At 34.7% G+C, this 21,358-nt stretch overlaps 1 protein-coding gene across 4 annotated transcripts in view; it reads left to right on the top strand.

Annotated features, from left to right (window-relative positions):
* LOC136855935 (irregular chiasm C-roughest protein-like) overlaps positions 1-21,358 on the top strand; it is a 139,130-nt gene that overhangs the window by 86,496 nt on the left and 31,276 nt on the right. For all 4 annotated transcript variants that reach the window (XM_067133435.1, XM_067133437.1, XM_067133436.1 and 1 more), the window contains 4 exons: positions 1,712-1,938; positions 14,221-14,408; positions 18,354-18,482; positions 19,118-19,217. In XM_067133435.1, coding sequence (XP_066989536.1) covers positions 1,712-1,938; positions 14,221-14,408; positions 18,354-18,482; positions 19,118-19,217 — 644 coding nt within the window. The remainder of the gene's footprint in view (positions 1-1,711; positions 1,939-14,220; positions 14,409-18,353; positions 18,483-19,117; positions 19,218-21,358) is intronic.

Genomic DNA, 21,358 nt, shown 5'->3' with positions numbered 1-21,358 from the left:
AATAGTTTTTTAAAATTTTATTTAGATTATCAGTTAGTGTTTTTGTGTGTTTTTCTCTATCATATACACTTTGTGTATTGTTATCTTACTGTTTCTGTGTACACAGACATATCATATATATATATATATATATATATATATATATATATATATATATATATATATATATATATATATATATATATATATATGCATACACACATCTGCTTTCTAACCAATTTTGAACTTATATATTTTCTGTGAACTTAAAACCTGTAAAATTATTCCCAAAAATCCTATTTTTGATCACCCATCAAATTTACCATCCCAGGTAATTTTGAATAAATCTAACCTACCAATTGTCACAGACATGCTGGATTTCAGTAGCCTCATTAATCCTATTTCAATCCTACTTAATCCTTTCCTTACATCCTCGGACGACTGGAAAACCATAGTAGAAAGTTTAATGAGCAGCCTACTCTCATTTAGAAAGGCCTCCACTATTAATTAATGAATCTAGGCTTCTACCACTTTGACTCACCTTCCACCCCCCCAAAAAAAAGTTTTTTGAAAGCCTTCCTTCTCAAGTAGATATATATATATATATATATAAAGTTTTCAAAAGTTCGTCAGTGCGTGGATGATGCTTTTACTCACGGCCTTTTGAAAAGTACAAATTAATTTGAATGTTGATCGTTGAGGCATTGTGGAAAGTGAGTTCTTGGTTTTTGAATTTGGATGAGAGAAAAAAAATTTAGGTTTTGCTGTGTTTTTTAGTGATTGGTTTTGTGTTTTTTTATGTGTTTTTTTATTTGCTTTGGAGGTTAACAAATAAATGTTTGATATGTTATATATATATATATATATATATATATATATATATATATATATATATATATATATATATATATATATATATATATATATATATATATATATATATATTATACAATTCAGGCAATTTAGAAGATTATTTTTCTTTTACGTGTGTTTTTTTCATTTGTTCCTTGTTTTATATTTTCCAAAAGTAGTCATCTCTTCATTAATATGACTCTGATGGAATATAAAAAAAAACTCAATGAAGATGGAGTCTACTGAATTGTTTTTTTTTTAAAGAAACAATTTCTTTGTTTTTTTGGTCCTTGAGTTCATTAACTTTTTCGGGTTTTGTGGTCCTGAAATTCAATGATTCCTTCATTAGTCTTGACAGCTTTTGTGGTCCTTAAATACAATCATCTTTCCTGGTTTTGTGGTCCTTAAATTCATTGATCTATTCTGTTCTTGTGGTCCTTAGATTAATTGACCTTTTCTGGTTTTGTGGTCCTGAAATTAAATGATCTTTCCTAGTTTTGTGGTCCTTGAATTCATTAAATTTTCTTAGTTTTATGTTCCTTAAATCTTTCCTGGTTTTGTGGCCCTTAAAATCATTAAATTTTCTTGGCTTAGTGGTCCTTAAATCTTTCTTGGTTTTGTGGTCCTTAAAATCATTCAATTTTCTTGGCTTTGTGGTCCTTAAATTCATTGAACCTTCCTTGTTTTCTTGTCCTTCAATCCATTGATCTTCCCTAGTTTTGTAATCCTTGAAGTTTTGATACTCTTAAGAACTCTGACTGTCCTTGATAGTGGGGATGGGAAATTTAGATACTCTAATCTTAAACAATGACAGTTAAATCATCATACCCAGCTTGACTGTGCCTCACCACCACCACCCACCTTCTCCATCCACCCACAGGTGACTACAGCCTCAGGATCCAACCAGTTCTCATAGAAGACGACGCCCTCTACCAGTGCCAGGTCTCCGCAGGGTCGGGAGTTCCGGCCATCAGGTCAAACCTAGCTCGCCTTACAGTTTACGTTCCTCCGGAGCCTCCCAAGGTCAGGCCTCCGGTTCTCCGGACTACGGCGGGCATGACGGTCACCCTGGAGTGCGAGAGCCGCGGGGGAAGGCCCCCTCCCGAGGTACGTGCGGACTTTAGAGTAGTTTGCTAGGTGAGCGTTAAGCCGGCTCGAACGTTTTGGGGATACGCTGGCTCTTCGCTCGGTGGCCGAGATAGCTATGTCTGGCATCGTAGTCAATATTATAGTTCTTTGAGGCGTAGAATAAGTTAAAATTATGTTAAAACTTGACCAGCAATATATTAGACCTGCTGCTCAATGTTAATGCTCAGTGGCGCTTAAATTAAATCAAAATTAGGCTAAAACTAGACCGACCATACATTAGGCCTACTGATAATTGGTTGTGTCACATATAATAATGATATTTGTAACAATAACTGAAAAAAAAAACATTAACCAATTATTTAGACACCATGGCCATGGATGAAAGTTACACTTAACTAGTTTTATTATCTGTTCTTGGTATAAATCTATGTTTGTATTAATTTAAAGAGTTTAAAAGCTAAGAGTTACTGATATCATGTGAATAAGTAAACATTAGACCTATGATGACCTCGAGGAGGTAAAAACTTGGATGCAGGCTGGCCTAAGTCTGACTCAGGCTTCAGTCTAACACATTCCTTTGTGAGGTAAGTCTAACCTCACTGCTTACGTTGGTTTTTCTGCCTGTGGCACCTCTCAAACCTACCTACTCTCAATTTCCTCTCCAGCTTTGAATGACCTCACAGGTCCCAGTGCTTGGCGTTTGGCCTAATCTCTATATTCCATTCCATTTCGTAACTGTTAGATAGTATTGGTTTAATTAATTAATCTTATTTGGAGGCATTTTCTAATAGGCTCTCTACCGATTTTTGTATGAATAGGTTAATTAGTCCAGGTGACTGGTTCAATTGCTCATTGCCGAAACGCTTTAATTAAACGGTGTTTGAGGAGTTTTTTTTTTTAAGTTCGAGTTTTTTTTCTTTATAAATGAGGGCTTTTTTCTTCATAAATGAGGAAGTTTTTTCTTCATAAATGAGGAAGTTTTTCTTCATAAATGAGTATTTTTTTCTTCATAAATTAGGTTTTTTCCTTCAGAATATTTTTTGAGCAGATTTTTCTTCATAAATAAGGAAGTTTTTTCTTCATAAATTAGGAAGTTTTTTCCTTTTTTTCTTCATGAATTAGGAAGTTTTTTTCTAAATCTTCATAAATTAGGTTTTTTCTTCATAAATTAGGTTTTTTCCTTCATGAATGAGGAAGTTTTTTCTTCATAAATGAGCAGATTTTTTCTTCATAAATGAGGAAGTTTTTTCTTCATAAACGAGGAAGTTTTTTCTTCATAAATGAGGAAGTTTTTTCTTCATAAATGAGGAAGTTTTTTCTTCATACATGAGGAAGTTTTTTTTCTTCATAAATGAGGAAGTTTAATGTCCTGGTGTAATAATCCTTTATGTCTTAGTTCCTAAATTATTGTTATTGTTAATATCCTTTTTTTAAATTATTTTTCTGTCTTTTACTACATAGCTATAGAGTTTTTTTTTTATCTGGTTATGTTTTTCCTTATTCTTATATAACCTTCTTTCCAACGAGTGGCGGGTGTGTATGTAATATGAAATTAATGAAATTATTAAATAAGGAATATTTCTACTCAAACGTCAGTAAAAATATCCAGGTAAAAATATTCCAAGGAAAATTATATTTTATATAGTTAATATTAGTCATAAGGCCCAATATTAATATTCAGTATTAAACTCACTTATATTTTAGAAAATGGTATTTTTTCATAAAAATATTTCAATTGCATAATCATCAATATTCCCAAAAAATTAAAACCATTTTATCCATTCAACTGCAAACTGTTGGAGACCATTAGTAACTCTGAATCCCTTCATTCATAAGAAACCCTACTGATTTCTGCAATTGCAAGAAGAAAAATAGTATTCTACCAGTTTCCATTGCAATAAAATTCCCTCGTCGCTTTAGCTGAAAGTTACCAATTTGGTCAGTTGAAAAAGCAGTGGTCCTTTTCTTTTTTTTTTTAGGAACTTTTTTTATTTCATAAAAAAAACATTCTCTGGTCACCGAAGTTGAAAGTTATCAATTCTGACAAATGAGAGGTGCATATTCATTCTCGCTTTTGTGGGTGCGTGCATTTTTTTTTTTTTTTTGCATCAAAGAACGAACGTTTCATTTTATCTGGACCTTGAAAAAAACTGACATTTTATACTTCGTGTTAAAAAAATGACGTGAGACGGAAGTTAGAATTGATCAATTTTATCAAATATGAAGATGTATCCATTTTTTACTCAGAGTTTTGACCAACGGATGACAGTCCACGATTTATTAAGAATAAATAAAAATAAATAAATTCTTTTCCCTGAAAGATTCGACCACCTTCTTCTTCTACTCCTGCTGCAGTTGCGTGACCAAGGGCCCTCGTTGTTGCCCTACAAACGCCCTCATTCCCCTCTTATTTTTTGTCAGATTTATTCCTGAACGCCACGCATAGCAATCATTTTTTCAAAAAGAGAAAAAGAGACGCAATGGGCCTAAAACCAGCACGAAAAACGCCCACTGGGGGGCATATTAGTGAGGCCCTATATAGGGCTTTGGGTTCGATATGTTACGGTTGAACCTAATCTTCATTTCATATATTTTACTTCTTTCATTTCTTCTTCTTCTTCTCCTCTGCTGTTGTGGAACTGGGGCCTCAGAAGTTCAAGGGAGGATGGACTCACATCACTTCCCTTAAACAGTTCTGCTTCTACTCTTTAATAATTTACTTGTATCTACTTACTTGAATTTGTTCATTCATATTTTCCTCTTTTCCAATAACTGATATTTTCTTTCTGTATTCCTGATCTCTTCTGTAACTTCCTTCAGATGAACAGCATATTCTTTGGAAGCCTGAATTTCAAGTCAATAGCCTCTGTAGGCTTGATCCATACGAACAGGGGTTTGTCTTCTGAATAATAATAATAATAATAATAATAATAATAATAATAATAATAATAATAATAATAATAATAATAATAATAATAAATGACCAAAAGAATGAAGTAACTCCTATGAAGCTCTGTATTTCATAAATTATTTTTTTGGTTAGGAAAACAGCCGCTGTAGAAAACCAAGAACTGAATAAATATTGAAACAGGATCTTTTTACCTGGTGATTTTCCACAGTGGCCTTTTCTCTACAGTCTGCTTTTTCCTGACCATTTTAGACAAACACGAAGAATGTTATCACTAAAATTTTTATTTTTCTGTCATTTTTTGCCTGGAAGAAACCCCCCATGTCCTTTTTGGGGGTTGGGGGTGGATTGGTGGGGTTGGAAAGGGATTTGGGTACTGAGAATGAGACCCCAGGACTTTGGGGGGTATTACTGAAATTTTTATTTATTATTTTTCTGTCACTTTATGCCTGGAAGAGAACCCCCAATGTCTTTTGGGGGGGTTGGGGGCGGATGTGTGGGGTTGGATTGAGACTCCAGAACTTTGGGGGGTATTACTGAAATTTTATTTATTATTTTTCTGTCACTTTATGCCTGGAAGAAACCCCCCAATGTCTTTTGGGGGGGTTGGGGGCGGATGTATGGGGTTGGATTGAGACCCCAGAACTTTGGGGGCTATTACTGAAATTTTTATTTTTTATTTTTCCGTCAATTTATCCCTGGAAGAAACCCCCCAATGTCTTTTGGGGGGGTTGGGGGGTTGGTGGCGGATGTGTGGGATTGGACTGAGACCCCAGAACTTTGGGGGGTATTACTGAAATTTTTATTTTTTATTTTTCCGTCATTTTATGCCTGGAAGAGACCCCCAACGTCTTTTGGTGTGGTTGGGGGGCTGGGGGCGGATGTGTGGGGTTGGATTGAGACCCCAGGACTTTGGGGAAAGACCAAAAATGTTGCTTTGAAGGATCTTGAACTTATCCTCAGAATTATGGTCGCATTTAGTGCAATGCTCGGTGGAAGTTCTGGACGAAAGTTTCTCGTAGAATGGCTCGCTGGGGAAGACGGAAGATGATTGTGGTTTTGTAGATTCCTTTCGTTTTTCTTGATATTTTTTTGTAGAATTGTTTAGAAACTGAAAGTGCCTTTAGTGATCACTGATATTTTAACCTATTGATAAGGTAATTTATTTATAATTTATTTATATATAAAGACTTTTAGCATTATTTACAGTGGTTGAAACTCAGGGAAATATCAATGTTGTCAATATAAAAAGTCCTAATATAATCTTTATATAAAATTGGAAATTTATATAATGTATATTTTTTTTTATAAAACTCAGCGTTTAGACTAAATTTCGTCCAGCCCGGGCTAGCCTCTCTCACCTTGCTTTCGGTCTTATATTGAAAAGTCAATAGATTTTCAGTTGCCGGCTCGACTCTCTCTTATATTACCGTAAATTTTAAAATAAAAGTGGACATTATATATATATATATATGTATATATATATATATATATATATATATATATATAAAACCTGTTAAAAATAAATCAAACTTTAGTCTTTTCGTATAAAAATATCTTTGAAAACAACAATAAATATTAATACAAAAAACTCCATTTGTAAAAGTTTTAGTGAAAAAAAAAATGCTAATGTGCAAATCTTAAGGCTATGCCAAAAAAAAACCGCGGTAATTATAATCATACAAAATACAAACCTGCATGACAGTCATAACAGAATTATTAATAAAAAAATAATCTCTCTTATAGATAATTGAGAATAATCTAAAACCATTTTTGACACGAAATAACAAAAGCAATTTAGAAGAAGAGAACTCTAATTTCTTCGCGAATATTAATCGCAATACCACTAATGGTTTCTCATCTTCAATTGGCTTAATCTATCAACAGAATAATCATTTTAATTCATTAATATGTATGAAACTATTTAAGTCGGTGCTACAATTTGCTTCGTTCGTCTTTTCTCAAACCAAGAAAAATATTTACAGAGACAAAGACTCGTCAGTTACTTATATTAATGTTCCGGCGATTACTTGTGGCGTTGATTAATGAAAGGTGTAATTGTGCGTTTGACGTGACTGGCTCTGGAGAAATCTATTTGAAATGAAGAGTATGTTTGTGTATATAGACATGTGTGAATATTTATGTGTGTATGTTTGATTGTTTGTGTGTTTGTGTGATGTTCCAAGTGTGGGGTCGAATCCTGCAATGGTTGTTCATTGGAATCTTAGGCTTCCGGTGAAGAAATCGAGAAGTAATATATATATATATATATATATATATATATATATATATATATATATATATATATATATATATATATATATATATATATATATATATATATATATATAGAGAGAGAGAGAGAGAGAGAGAGAGAGAGAGAGAGAGAGAGACAGAGCCAAACACAAAACATAACATAATTATCTCTCCTTTTCGTGACTATATAAATGTAGCTGTAATCTCTCTCTCTCTCTCTCTCTCTCTCTCTCTCTCTCTCTCTCTCTCTCTCTCTCTCTCTCTCTCTCTCAAAGCTTTATTGTCGCCGTATAAGGTCTGAAGGGAACGTTCAAGATCCAATATATTTCAATTAGCTGAGCAAACGACGAGGGGAGAGAGAGAGAGAGAGAGAGAGAGAGAGAGAGAGAGAGAGAGAGAGAGAGAGAGAGAGAGAGAGAGAGAGAGCTTTGGAACCTTTTCAAAGTGGTTTCCCTGAGTGGAAGAAGGTAAGGGATATATAGACTCTAGGGGCCGTAATGACAGAGAGAGAGAGAGAGAGAGAGAGAGAGAGAGAGAGAGAGAGAGAGAGAGAGAGAGAGAGAGAGAGAGAGAGAGAGTGTGTATGTTCGGGTGTGTGTGTGTGTGAAAGAGTGAGAGAAAGAGAGTGCGTGTGAATATCAGTGAGAGAGAGAGAGAGAGAGAGACGTGTGACTGTGTTGGAAAGAGAGAGAGAGAGAGAGAGAGAGAGAGAGAGAGAGAGAGAGAGAGAGAGAGAGAGAGAGAGAGTGTGTGCTTGTGAAAATTCGTGTGTGCGTGTGTATGTATGTGTGTATGAGAGAGAGGGGGAGGGGAGAGAGAGGTGTGAACATTCGTGTGTGTGTGTGTGTGAGAAAGAGAGAGAGAGAGAGAGAGAGAGAGAGAGAGAGACAGAGAGAGGAATTCGTGTGAATATTCGCTTGTTTGTGTGTGTGTGTGGGAGAGAGAGAGGTGTGCGTGTGAATATTCGTGTGTGTGTGTGTGTGTGTGTGAGAGAGAGAGAGAGAGAGAGAGAGAGAGAGAGAGAGAGAGAGAGAGAGAAAACCCAACCATCAAAGTACAACATACCCCTTGACTCTCGGCACCTTCAAAGTGTTATGGTTTTTCGGCCCCTCTCGCAACACCGAACAGGTAGATTGAAATTGACAGGTAAGAGGGGTCACGCTAAGTGAGAGAGAGAGAGAGAGAGAGAGAGAGAGAGAGAGAGAGAGAGAGAGAGAGGAGGGCGATTCCCGGATGGCCAGAATCCGATGGACATCCTATTATTGCATGCGTGGTTTGGGAAGCCACAGAACACGGTCGTTTTTTGCTTGCTTGCTTGCCTCTCTCTCTCTCTCTCTCTCTCTCTCTCTCTCTCTCTCTCTCTCTCTCACACACACACATTCTGCCTGTGTGTCTGTCAATCTCGTTAATTCAATAGTTTATCTCCTGGTCAGTTTTTAATATTTAGGACATTGTTTCGCTCTCTCTCTCTCTCTCTCTCTCTCTCTCTCTCTCTCTCTCTCTCTCTCTCTCTCTCTCTCTCAGTCTGTATGTGTATTGGTCAGTGTTGTTAGTGGAATAGTTTCCAACCTTAATTCACTGGTTACTATTGAAACCTCTCTCTCTCTCTCTCTCTCTCTCTCTCTCTCTCTCTCTCTCTCTCTCTCTCTCTCTCTCTCTCAGTCACAATGTCTCTGAATTTTTCCCTATTCAATGTCTCTGAAATTTTTGCCTATTCTTAACAATATATAATAATAATAATAATAATAATAATAATAATAATAATAATAATAATAATAATAATTCCCTTTTTATAGAGCATTATTAATTATGATGATTCTCCTAAGATGATTCTGCCTCTGAGTCAGCGAGATATATTTTCTTAATGATTCCTTGAGACCTCATGATTTATTTGCATTTGGAAAAGAAATATATTTTTCTGTGAGAAAATAAGAATTGTTTGAGTGATATATTTTTACCAGGATTATTTTAAAGACTTATTTAATTTAAAAAAATTAATAAAGGTAAGAGAATAGTGATTAAAATGTTATAAGATTCAAAGTAAAATATTACTGTTTTAATTAATTTGTATGTAATGAATAGATGTTTAAAGTGATTATTTATGCCAGGATTATTTTTTAATTTATTTAATTAAAAAAATTAAATAAAGGAAGGTGAATAAGGGTTATAATGTAATTATATTTTTAAGTAAAAAAATGAACTATTTTAGTTAATTTGTAAGTGATATAAATCATCAAATTGAAACTTAACGAAAATGTTTATGCAGAATCCACTTATCCAGATATTTTTTGTTTATCAAGATCTTGTTCAACCAACCGTTCATATCTCCCCCAGAATCCTTTCACATGTTGGCACTGACGAGGCCCACGTATGAGAGAATTTTCGTGAGAATCAGTCCATAGGTTTTAGTGTAATCTGTGTGAGGAACAAACGAATAAAAACAACCGTCTAACAAGAAGTATAAAGAGAAAAAAACTTGTCTTCTTGTTGAGGAATAAAACTTTAACAAGGACAGAGAAAATTGAAAAAAAAATATTAGAAAGTTCATTCTAGGAAAGATGAAGGACCGTCTCGAGGGTGAAAAACAAAAGAACGTCGCTTTCTAAAAAAACGAAAAAAAAAAAAAACGGGGCCCTAGACGACTAATCAGAATCGAGACAGTATTTATTCTTTATTCCAAGTTAAAGTTTTTTTTATATGTTTTTTATAATTTTTTTTTTTTGGGGGGAAGCATTGTATAACATATATCAGGGACATTGTGTTCCTCCCAAATAGTTCTCGCGACCATTTAGTGTGAGTGGCTTTTTTCCCCTCTCTCTCTCTCTCTCTCTCTCTCTCTCTCTCTCTCTCTCTCTCAAATTCTTGCTGCTTCTAGGATTGGTTTTTTGTTGTGAAGAAAGTTTACTTCTCTCTCTCTCTCTCTCTCTCTCTCTCTCTCTCTCTCTCTCTCTCTCTCTCTCTCTCTCTCTCTCTCTCTCATTCTTATCACTCTAAGGATTGCTTTTTCGTAAAGAAACTCTCTCTCTCTCTCTCTCTCTCTCTGAATTATTGCTTCTCTAATGATTGGTTTTTTGTTACGAGGAAAGTTTACCTCTCTCTCTCTCTCTCTCTCTCTCTCTCTCTCTCTCTCTCTCTCTCTCTCTCTCTCTCTCTCTCTCTAAGAATATTTGATCGTTATAAAGGATTATCTTTCATGAATTATCGAAACCCTTGAAAGATTTTCCTGGAAAGAAAAATTACAACTTTAATGAAAAATATGAAAAACCCCACCTGGCATAAGATAAACAACACACGTAAATAAAAACCCACAGCGGGATATTCTAAAGAAAAAAACACACAACTTAATCCTCCATCATTTAAAAAAAAAATCCGCTGGAGGCGAGTGGAGGATTTTCCTTGAGTAAGAAAAAAACTTTTTTATTTCTTCTCGGTATCATATTTTTTTATTTTCTCCCTGAAGATAGATTCTCGTTTGATTAAGAAAAGTGAGGGATTCGAAACGTGAGGGAGATGGGATTTAATGTCTACTTATATCTGTCAATGTTGCTTTGGTTAACTGAAAATTATACTGTATATATATATATATATATATATATATATATATATATATATATATATATATATATATATATATATATATATATATATATATATATATAACTTACAGGTTGCATCAGCAAAAACAAAAACAAAAACGAATAAAACTGTTCTGCAATGAAATAAAAACTCTATAGTTTTCTTTTCTGAAAAAGATAAAAGTGAATAAAAACAGTTAAACATTTTTCATAACCTACAGATTCTGGAAAAGTAAGTAACAAGTTTAACTCAGAGTTTTAAAAGTTGATTTTGCATTTGTCAGTGAATTCTTGAAGCAAGAGTAACTCAAATATAAATATATATATATATATATATATATATATATATATATATATATATATATATATATATATATATATATACATACATATATATATATATATATATACACCCATATACATACGTAAATTCCAAAAAAATAAATAAACCAACTTTAATTATTTATGCAAACATACCTTCTTCTCCCAGCATAAATGCAAAACTATGAAAAATGTATTAATTTTTAATTCTTAACCTAATTTTAAACCTTTCCCAATAGTATATTTTCGACCATCATAAAAAATTAATAAAGAACTGAATTATAAAATTTCCCCACTAACTACATATATATATATATATATATATATATATATATATATATATATATATATATATATATATATATATATATATATATATATATATATATAACAGCTGTCGACACGAGGAACCATATATTAAAGTTATCAATACCCTGAATTTTAATACGCCTTTAATTCCCATATATCTTCGTCGCTTTGACAGGGAATACGTCAGACTTTTTCACTATTATACATTTTGTCCATAAATATTCGTACTCTCTTTCAAAGTGTTGGAATAACATTCATATGGTGATTTAGAATTATACCATATGTTTTCGTTCATTTTTCGTATATATTTCAAGCAAAATGGGCGATTATGTAAAGAAATAATCCAGTGAATATTGATTTTTCGTTCAGTTTACAACAGTGTCCGTTATTTCCCACATTTTTTCGTTCGTTTGCCTTCTAATTTTCATGAGAAATTGACGGCTAAATAAAAAAAATCCGATGAATATCGATCCTTCGTTCAACTTACAGCTTATTCATTTTCTGTTTATTTTCCATTATTTTCGTTCATTTACCATAAACATTTAATTCAAAATTGACGACTAAATGAAAAAATATCCGATGAATATCGATCTCTCGTTCACGTTACAGTTTACGTGTTTACATTAATATTTTCCATTAATTTTCGTTCATTCACCATTGACATTTAATTAAGAATTGACTGCTAAATAAAAAAAAATCCGATGAATTTAGATCTTTCGCTCAGCAGTTTAGCGAAGACCATTTCCTCCCCATCAGCAAAAATCCGACCAATATCTTTATGTACAACCTTCAGGCTTCCTTATTTATGGCCCATCAATTTCTTCTGCCGAAATTTCCATCAATAGGGCCCCTTAGGACCTCTCAGGACCACCTAGGACCTCCCAGGACCATCTAGGACCTCCCAGGACCACCTAGGACCTCCCAGGACCCCCTAGGAACTCTCAGGACTCTTCCACAGGGGCTTTCCTTTCCTCCAAGGCCTATTTTAGGCCTTTTTTTAAAGGTTTTTTTAGGCCTTTCCTGGGCCATCGACTTCTTAGGAAATTTCCCATTCACTCTTGTTTACATTTCGCGTTCATTCGAAGGAATTTTTTGGGGGTTTAGGCTGGATTAAGGGGAGGGGTTGGTGTTAGGTCAGGGTCCTTAAATAGTAATGCGCACGCGCGTGCACACACACACGCACGCACGCACACTCATATATATATATATATATATATATATATATATATATATATATATATATATATATATATATATATATATATATATATATATATATATATATATATATAAAAGGCCAGAGGCCATCAGTATATGGATGCCTTCTACTTTGACTCTCTCTCTCTCTCTCTCTCTCTCTCTCTCTCTCTCTCTCTCTCTCTCTCTCTCTCTCTCTCTCTCTCAGCAGAATCTGTGACAGAGTGATTTATTTCTTTCGTGGGTCTTGGGAGTATTTTCCATGCAATGTGAGTTCATCACAGTATTTTTCCTTGCAATGTAAGTTCAGCACTCTGTATTGGGTAAGATAATTTTAATTGAAAAATGAGCTAGTTTTGATTTCTGGGAAAAAATAGTTGGTTTTATTCGAAACCAGGAATATTTGAATAACCCTGTGTTAACCTTCCATGCAATCAAGTATGTTTTAGGAAGAAGAAAATATATTTCCCGTGATAAACAAATATTTTCGTAAGATAGCTATTTTGGAAGACATTTTCAATAAGAGGAAAGTACTAATTCAAAATAAAGTCTACATGTTTTTTATAGGACAACTAACACACAAAGGAAGTAATGTTATTTCTTCAATGAAAAATAAGTATTTCTCGAAGGGAGTGACTGTATTTTTCAATGAAAAACAGTTGTGCCTCTTCGGAAAATCTCCTGGTAAAAGGAAAAACGTTCCAGAACTGGAACACAAATATGTAAATTGGGTCTAAATCCAGTTTCCATTCCACAATCTGGAATCTCATTTCCATTATCCATTGATGTCAGTCTGTTGAGGTCAACACAAACTTTTTGAATTTCTTAAAAAAAAAACTTTTTCTCTTGGAAGAAAGATCTTCCAGATATCTGGAACGTAGACTTTCCAGGATTTTAATTCGTGGAAGTATATCCAGTAAAAATTAACCACTATTAAAATCATTTCCGATATCACCTGATTCCATTGTGTTGAAATAAACAAGAACTTTTTTTTTTTTAGTTTTTGTTTGTTTGTAAATTCAACTTGGAACATTGCTTTCCAGAGGTTCCTTTTCCATCCAGAATTCAAAGTTCCAGTTCCATAAGCACTGGAAATACCTTTTCCATTCCAGAATGTAAGGTTCCAGACCAGAGGTTCCTTTTCCATTCCATAATAAAAACTTCCAGACTAGAGGTTCCTTTTCCATTCCAGATTGTAAAGTTCCAGACTAGAGGTTCCTTTTCCATTCCAGATTGTAAAGTTCCAGACCAGAGGTTCCATTTCCATTCCAGAATGTACAGTTTAAATTACATCATTACTAGAGATTCCTTTTCCATCCCAGAATACAAATTTCCAGTCCCATCATCACCAGAGGTACCTTTTCCATTCCATATGAAAACCTTCCAGACCAGATGTTCCTTTTCCATTCTAGAATGCAGACTTCCGGTTCCAGCATCACCAGAGATTCCTTTTCCATTCCAGAGTCCAAAGTTCCAGAACAGAGTTTTCTTTTCCATTCCAGATTGTAAATTTCCAGACCAGATGTTCCTTTTTCATTCCATAAATCAAACTTCCAGACCAGAGATTTCTTCTTCATTCCAGAATGTACAATTTCAGTTCCAGCACCATCAGACATTCCTCTTCCATTCCAGAACAGTGAACTTCCAGTCCCGCCATCGCCTGGAACCAACACAATCTTCCAAAAACCTTAATAGAAACTTGACCTTTATAAACCTCTTCCTCCCCTTCTACAGATTCAGTGGGTGGACGACGCCCTTCGGGAAAACATCAAGAAGGGCTCCATCCTCGCGACGGAGCCCATGGCGGACGAGAAGAGGGTCACCATCCGCTCCAGGCTGTCCTTCACGCCCCAGAGGTTCCACCACAACTCGACCATCACTTGTCTAACCTCTAACCAGGCACTCACCTCGCCTCTAACGAGGTGAGAATGGGAAATTTTTTATGCTTTTTTTTTGTTTTTTTGTTTTTGTTTTGGTATTGTTTCATAGTTGGTATATCATTCACCATCTCTCTCTCTCTCTCTCTCTCTCTCTCTCTCTCTCTCTCTCTCTCTCTATATATATATATATATATATATATATATATATATATATATATATATATATATATATATATATATATATATATATATATATATATATATATATATACTCATATAAATATATATCTTTATGTATAATTTTTCTCTCTTACTTTGGATGGTATTATAACCTCTCTCTCTCTCTCTCTCTCTCTCTCTCTCCACTTTGCTGTACGTGATGCAAAAGATGTTACAACCCTTGTACTGCAAGATTGCCACCATCTCTCTCTCTCTCTCTCTCTCTCTCTCTCTCTCTCTCTCTCTCTCTCTCTCTCTCTCTCTCTCTCTCCCATTCCCCTAGATAAGCAAAAGACCACCGCAGAATCCTCTAAAACGGCTGGACTCGCAGATATGGTCAGTTTTGGCAAACAGGAGGGGAGGAAAGAGTGATGTTTGTGAAGAGACGTCTTTTATTTATTTATATCTTTTATTGAGAGGAATTTCTGGGCTTGTGTTTATGCGTATATTTTTTAAAGGGATTTATTGGCTTTTATTTATATGTATATTTTATTTGAAGGGATTTATGGGCTTTTATTTATATATATATCTTTTATTTAAAGAGATTTCTGTGCTTTTATTTATTTATACATCTTTTATTCAAAGGGATTTTCGGGCTTTTATTACGTTTGCCTTTTATTTAAAGGGATTTCTGGGTCATTTAAGGATTGGTACTGTTTTTTTTATATGGGGGTGTGTGTAGGATATACATACATATGTATGTACGTACATGTATACATATGAGTGGTTTTGTGGGCGTGCGTTTGTTTGTAGATAAATCTGAGAATCTATATTTATATTTTATATGTTCAAACGCTTTTAGTTTGATTATTATTCTTACATTTTAGTTTTAGTTTTATATTTACTTTTATGTTGTGTATTTATGTCCCCAGATTATACATACACATGTGTACAAAACACAAACACACACAAAACACAGGCATAAATATATATACTGTGTATATATAAATTATTTTATAATTACTTTTAAAGTCATTCAGAATTGGAGGATACAAGGCTCTAAATTCAAAGTATTTTAAAACCTAGAAATATTCACTTTCACGTGATTTTATAATTTGAAATTAGATGTTTAATTACTTTTTCCAATTATTTTATAATTATCTTTAATGTAACCTAGAACTGGAGAATACATGGAACTGATTTTGAATTATTTCGAAACCTAGAAATATATAATATCACTATATATATCTATATATATATATATATATATATATATATATATATATATATATATGTATATATATATGTATATATGTATATGTGTGTATATATATGTATATATATGTGTGCGTATGTACATGTATTTCAATTTCATGCAATTCAAATCGTCTAGACATCCATAAACATTCGGTACTTTGAAAATAATTGCATTTGGTCAAGAATTACATTAAAATCACCTCCCAAAAATTTGGGAGGGTCCGAGGTCACAGACTCTCATATGATTTTCAAATTTGCTTCCGGTTTGAATAATTCATATCTTCGTGGAAGAAAAAAAAAAAAAATAGGGGATCTTTTTTCCGAGGGGGAATTTTTTTCACTAAGTCCTCAAATCCTGTTCAGGAATTGTTTTTCTTTTTGTAGGTTTTTTCTGTAAGTATTTAAAGAGTATTTTTCGGGTCGTTGTTGAGGGTTTTGAATTGTTTTACGTAAAGTATATATGTTTTTTCTTTACGTATCCAAGGATACCAAATTATTTTCTGTAAAGTATATATGTGCTTTTACGTACGTTCTAAGTACGCCACGTCACTTTGGTATATGAAAAAGAAATTAGGTCCTAAAGTCTATAATGGCCGTTTTCATGTTTCTTTTGTGGCTGAGAAAGACCATTGCAGAGTGAACAGACATTTTTAGAGAGAGAGGGAGAGAGAGAGAGAGAGAGAGAGAGAGAGAGAGAGAGAGAGAGAGAGAGAGATTCTTAAGTAACTTCCGAAAGTGAAACCCGCACCTGTAGAGAGAGAGAGAGAGAGAGAGAGAGAGAGAGAGAGAGGGAGAGGTTCTTAAGTAACCTCCATAAGTAAAACCCATACCTTGAGAGAGAGAGAGAAATCCTTACCTGTGATTCTTAAGTAACCTCCGGAAGTGAAACCTGCACCTGTAGAGAGAGAGAGAGAGAGAGAGAGAGAGAGAGAGAGAGAGAGAGAGGGAGAGAGAGAGATTCTTAAGTAACCTCCGAAGTGAAACCCGCACCTGTAGAGAGAGAGAGAGAGAGAGAGAGAGAGAGAGAGAGAGAGAGAGAGAGAGAGAGAGAGAGATTTTACGTAACCAACGAAAATGAAACCGTACCTGTAGAGAGAGAGAGAGAGAGAGAGATACTTACGCATCCTTAATAGAGAGAGAGAGAGAGAGAGAGAGAGAGAGAGAGAGAGAGAGAGAGAGAGAGAGAGAGAGAGAGAGGAACCTGTACCTATAATTTTCGTGTATGAATCAGCAAACCTTCTCCCGTTTGCTCCCGTAATGAGAAAATGTAGGCCGCGTTCATTAGCTGAATTAATAGCGAACGGAATAACGCCCTGTCGGGGTTGGGGGGTTTTGGGGGCGAGTGGGGGTGGGAAATCCTCCGTGAGATACGAGGGAGAATGTTGGCAATAATGAGGTCTGGAAGCCTTCGATCGGGAAGGCAAAAATCGGTTGAATTATTGTTTTGTTTTTGTGAATTTTAAAGATTTTTTTGAGTTACCTTTTTTGTGTTTACGGAAATATAAATTTGAAATTACTTTTTAAATATTGTCTAATATGATATTTCCTGTTGATATTTAATATTTTGAGGTTGTGTTAGTATAAATTAATAATTCATGCTAAAAAAGACGTAATCACACACATAATATATATATATATATATATATATATATATATATATATATATATATATATATATATATATACATACATACATACATACATACATACATACATACATACATACATACACCTTCATCACTTATACACTACTGTATGCATACATGAATATATGCATTGTAGCAAAATGTATGATACATGCAATTCTGATAACATTCAAAGATACAATATTATTGAAAACTGCCAGTTTGTATTGTTTGAGCAGAGAGAAAAGAATACGGATTAAAATATAACTCCATGGAGAGAGAGAGAGAGAGAGAGAGAGAGAGAGAGAGAGAGAGAGAGAGAGATCCCAAATTTTTCCCAAACGGCTATAAAATTCCACCGCAAGTCCTATATAGGATCCAAGTGATTTTATTCTACCTAATCCGATTAGGATAAGTTCGGGCAAAGCCACGTTTTTGTATGTAATTCTTCTTTCGATTCTTGTCTCTCTCTCTCTCTCTCTCTCTCTCTCTCTCTCTCTCTCTCTCTCTCATATATTTTACTGTCAACTTATCAGTTCATTTCTCTCTCTCTCTCTCTCTTATTCTCTTTTACTAACTTAACTGTCAACTTATCAGTTCCTCTCTCTCTCTCTCTCTTACTAACTCTCTCTCTCTCTCTCTCTCTCTCTCTCTCTCTCTCTCTCTCTCTCTCTCTCTCTCTCTCTCTCTCTCTCTCTCTCTATATATATATATATATATATATACATATTTTATTTCTACTGTCAACTATCATTCCTTTATATATGCATTGTCATATTTTATTTTTACTGTCAACTTATCATTCCTATGTATCTATCTATTTCTCATGTAACTTTTATTGTCAACTTATCGTTTCCTCTCTGTCTGTCTGTCTCTCTCTCTCTCTCTCTCTCTCTCTCTCTCTCTCTCTCTCTCTCATGCATTCTTCTCACTTTTCCCTTTGCAGCACTATAAAGCTCCAAGTCCTGTTCCCCCCCGAAGTTCAGCTGAACACGGGACCCCACATTCTCGTGGAGGGCGACGATGCCACGTTTTTCTGCAGTGCCCAAGCCAATCCGAATGACGTCACGTACAAGTGGGTATTTCGAGTTGTTTTTCTCTTGTGTTTGTGTGTGTTTTTATTCTTTAGTTGTTTAGTCTGTGTCTGCAGGGTTTTCTTACTAGCTTTTCTTGATTTTTGATCGAATGTGTACTGTCTTTTTTGGGGGGGGAGGTTTCTTATATTTTTTTTTATTTTTTCTGTGATTTTTTTTTTATTCTCTTTCTCTTTCTGTCTTTCTGCCTATATGATTATTTGTTATTTTTCTTTGGTTGTCTCTCTGTATTTTTGTTCGTTCGATCTTTTTTTAATATCTTTGATGTATGAATGCTTCCTACTTTTCTTATGTATTTTTATATGTTCCTGAATGTTTCTCGAATGTATATATATATTATCTATAATATATATTTATATCTATATATATGTATGTATATTTATATATATATATATATATATATATATATATATATATATATATATATATATATATATATAAATTACCCTAACCACACATTTTATCCATTCGTAATCCTAACAAAACCAGGAACCATAATCCCCCAAAAAATAATATAAAAAATATATATCATAACATCTCTCACCCCACATATAAAACACAGGTAACATACAGGTACCAGACCCGTCTCTAATACCAGAACACGTACCATTTCCAGGTGGTACCAGAACAACCAGGAGATAAGGGACGAAACGTCCAATGCCCTGACGCTCTACAAGATATCTCGTACCCTGCACGAGAGCACGGTGGCATGCGAGGTAAGCTTTTACGAATGATTAATTTTTTAATGCTTTTTTTTTCTCTCAGAGATTATTATGTGATGGTTTGGTTGGTGTCTTTTGGGATGTAGGGGGGGATTGAGTGAGGTTTGGGGATTTTTTTTGTTTTTTTGTTGTTGTTTGTGTGTTTTGTTGAATTTTGTTTATTGTATAGGAATTGTATTGATTGTAGTTTTACCTATGTGTATTGTACATCTACGCCAAATCGTCGAGATGTACACTATAAATTATTTCCTCTCTCTCTCTCTCTCTCTCTCTCTCTCTCTCTCTCTCTCTCTCTCTCTCTCTCTCTCTCTCTCTCTCTCAGCATACAAACACACAAACAAATAGATATACATGTATATATATGTTTGTTTTTATTTATATATTGAGAGAGAGAGAGAGAGAGAGAGAGAGAGAGAGAGAGAGAGAGAGAGAGAGAGAGATGTATATATACTATATATATATCATCCACATAACCACACATTCAAATATAAGAAATACAAACCAAATAAAAGAAAAAAAACACCACTAAACACCTCCGCATTATTTTTTGCAAACCTCACGAAACAAAAACAAAAAAAATAATCTAAGAGGCTTATACGATGAACCCCTAGATACCCGTCATTACCAAATCTTACCTGCCCTGACAAACAACAAGATGACCTGAGTCCAGGTAACTCCGGGCTCAAAACAGTTCCGAGAAACTGACCAAACTCCCTCAGGTAATGTCTTCCTTCAACTGTCCACCTGTGATGGGGGGGGGGAAGTCGTGTTTATATTTCGTAAAACGTGACACTGGCGAGCTCTCGCCGGGTGTCATCATATGAGGCGCGAGCTTTATGTTATTCCTCGATGGCGCCTAATGTGAGGTTCGGGAATGCCTTAATGGTTTATTTCTTCATCCAATTTGCATATTGTTCCGGAATGCATCACTTTCATGCATTCTTACCTTCCTGGATATCGTCTGCGATACGATAGTTACGATTGTTTACAATTGTCTCCTGCAGTTGCCGCTTGCCCGCCACTGGACGGTAAATTCGACTCTAATTTATGATCTATATCCTCGCGAAATTCACAGGTTATAACTTGCCATTTCTGTTCAAATTATATCTTCCTTGATGTCACCTAACACGTGGATGTGCTGATTTTGTTATAGCACGGTTTTGGAACGATTTATTCGGCTGTATTTATCGATTCTCAGAAATTTCTCCCGTGTGAATTTTCGCATAATGCGAGGCCTGGTTCGTTCTGCATTAGGTATAATATTCATGCTGGAAATTGTTACATCTTTCTCGTAATTTAATAGAAATTTTGCTGTTCGCGTTGTCCATTTTGCTGTGAATTTATTTGGCGTAAGGTTTCTCTCAATAACCATTAGGGAGGTTAAAGATTTTGCATGAAGGAAATTATGCATTATATATATATATGTATGTATGCGTAATTTCAGAAATAATTGTCAGTCCAACGTACCATTCAAAAGTACGAATGTCGCCCGAGGAACTAGCCCTAAAAGACCCTCCAAGGGTCTATTTCACCCTCAGAAGTCAATGCTTTCTGATGGCACTAGACCCAGAGAGCCTTCAGAAATAAGTGGCTTTCCAACTTACCATTCAGAAGTACGAATATTGCCCGAGGAACTAGGCCTAAAATACCTGTAGAGGGTCTCATGTTTTTCCAGTAGCTAGACCTAGTTTGCCCTCAGAAGTCTAACCGCAGAGTGTCATATTATTTCCAGGGACTAGGCCTAGTTTACCTCAGAAGTCAATGTAGATCCTACACACTTCCAGGTACTAGACCTAGTTAACCATCAAAAGTCAATGTAGATCCTACGCACTTCCAGGTACTAGACCTAGTTAACCATCAAGAGTGCATGCAGGTCTTATACAGTTCCAGTAACTAGTCCTAGTTCGCCCTCAGAAGCCAATGCTCCTCGCGAGATACCTGGAAACGGAACAATTCCAGCATGAAACTCAAAGCTCAATGCTCTGTAAGTGACTTTCGTGATCGGGTTATTATCACGCCACGAGTTCCAGGCTTGAGTTCCAGGCTTCCAGGTATATATTTTTTTATACTGGAACTCTTAATCCGGTCACGTAAGGTGTAATAGATTGACTGGAATGGCTGAAATTGTGACGCTG

Source organism: Macrobrachium rosenbergii, chromosome 33 (assembly GCF_040412425.1).
Source record: "Macrobrachium rosenbergii isolate ZJJX-2024 chromosome 33, ASM4041242v1, whole genome shotgun sequence".
NCBI lineage: Eukaryota > Metazoa > Arthropoda > Malacostraca > Decapoda > Palaemonidae > Macrobrachium > Macrobrachium rosenbergii.
Note: the sequence above shows the minus strand (reverse complement) of the source record. Positions and strands in the feature narration are given on the sequence as shown.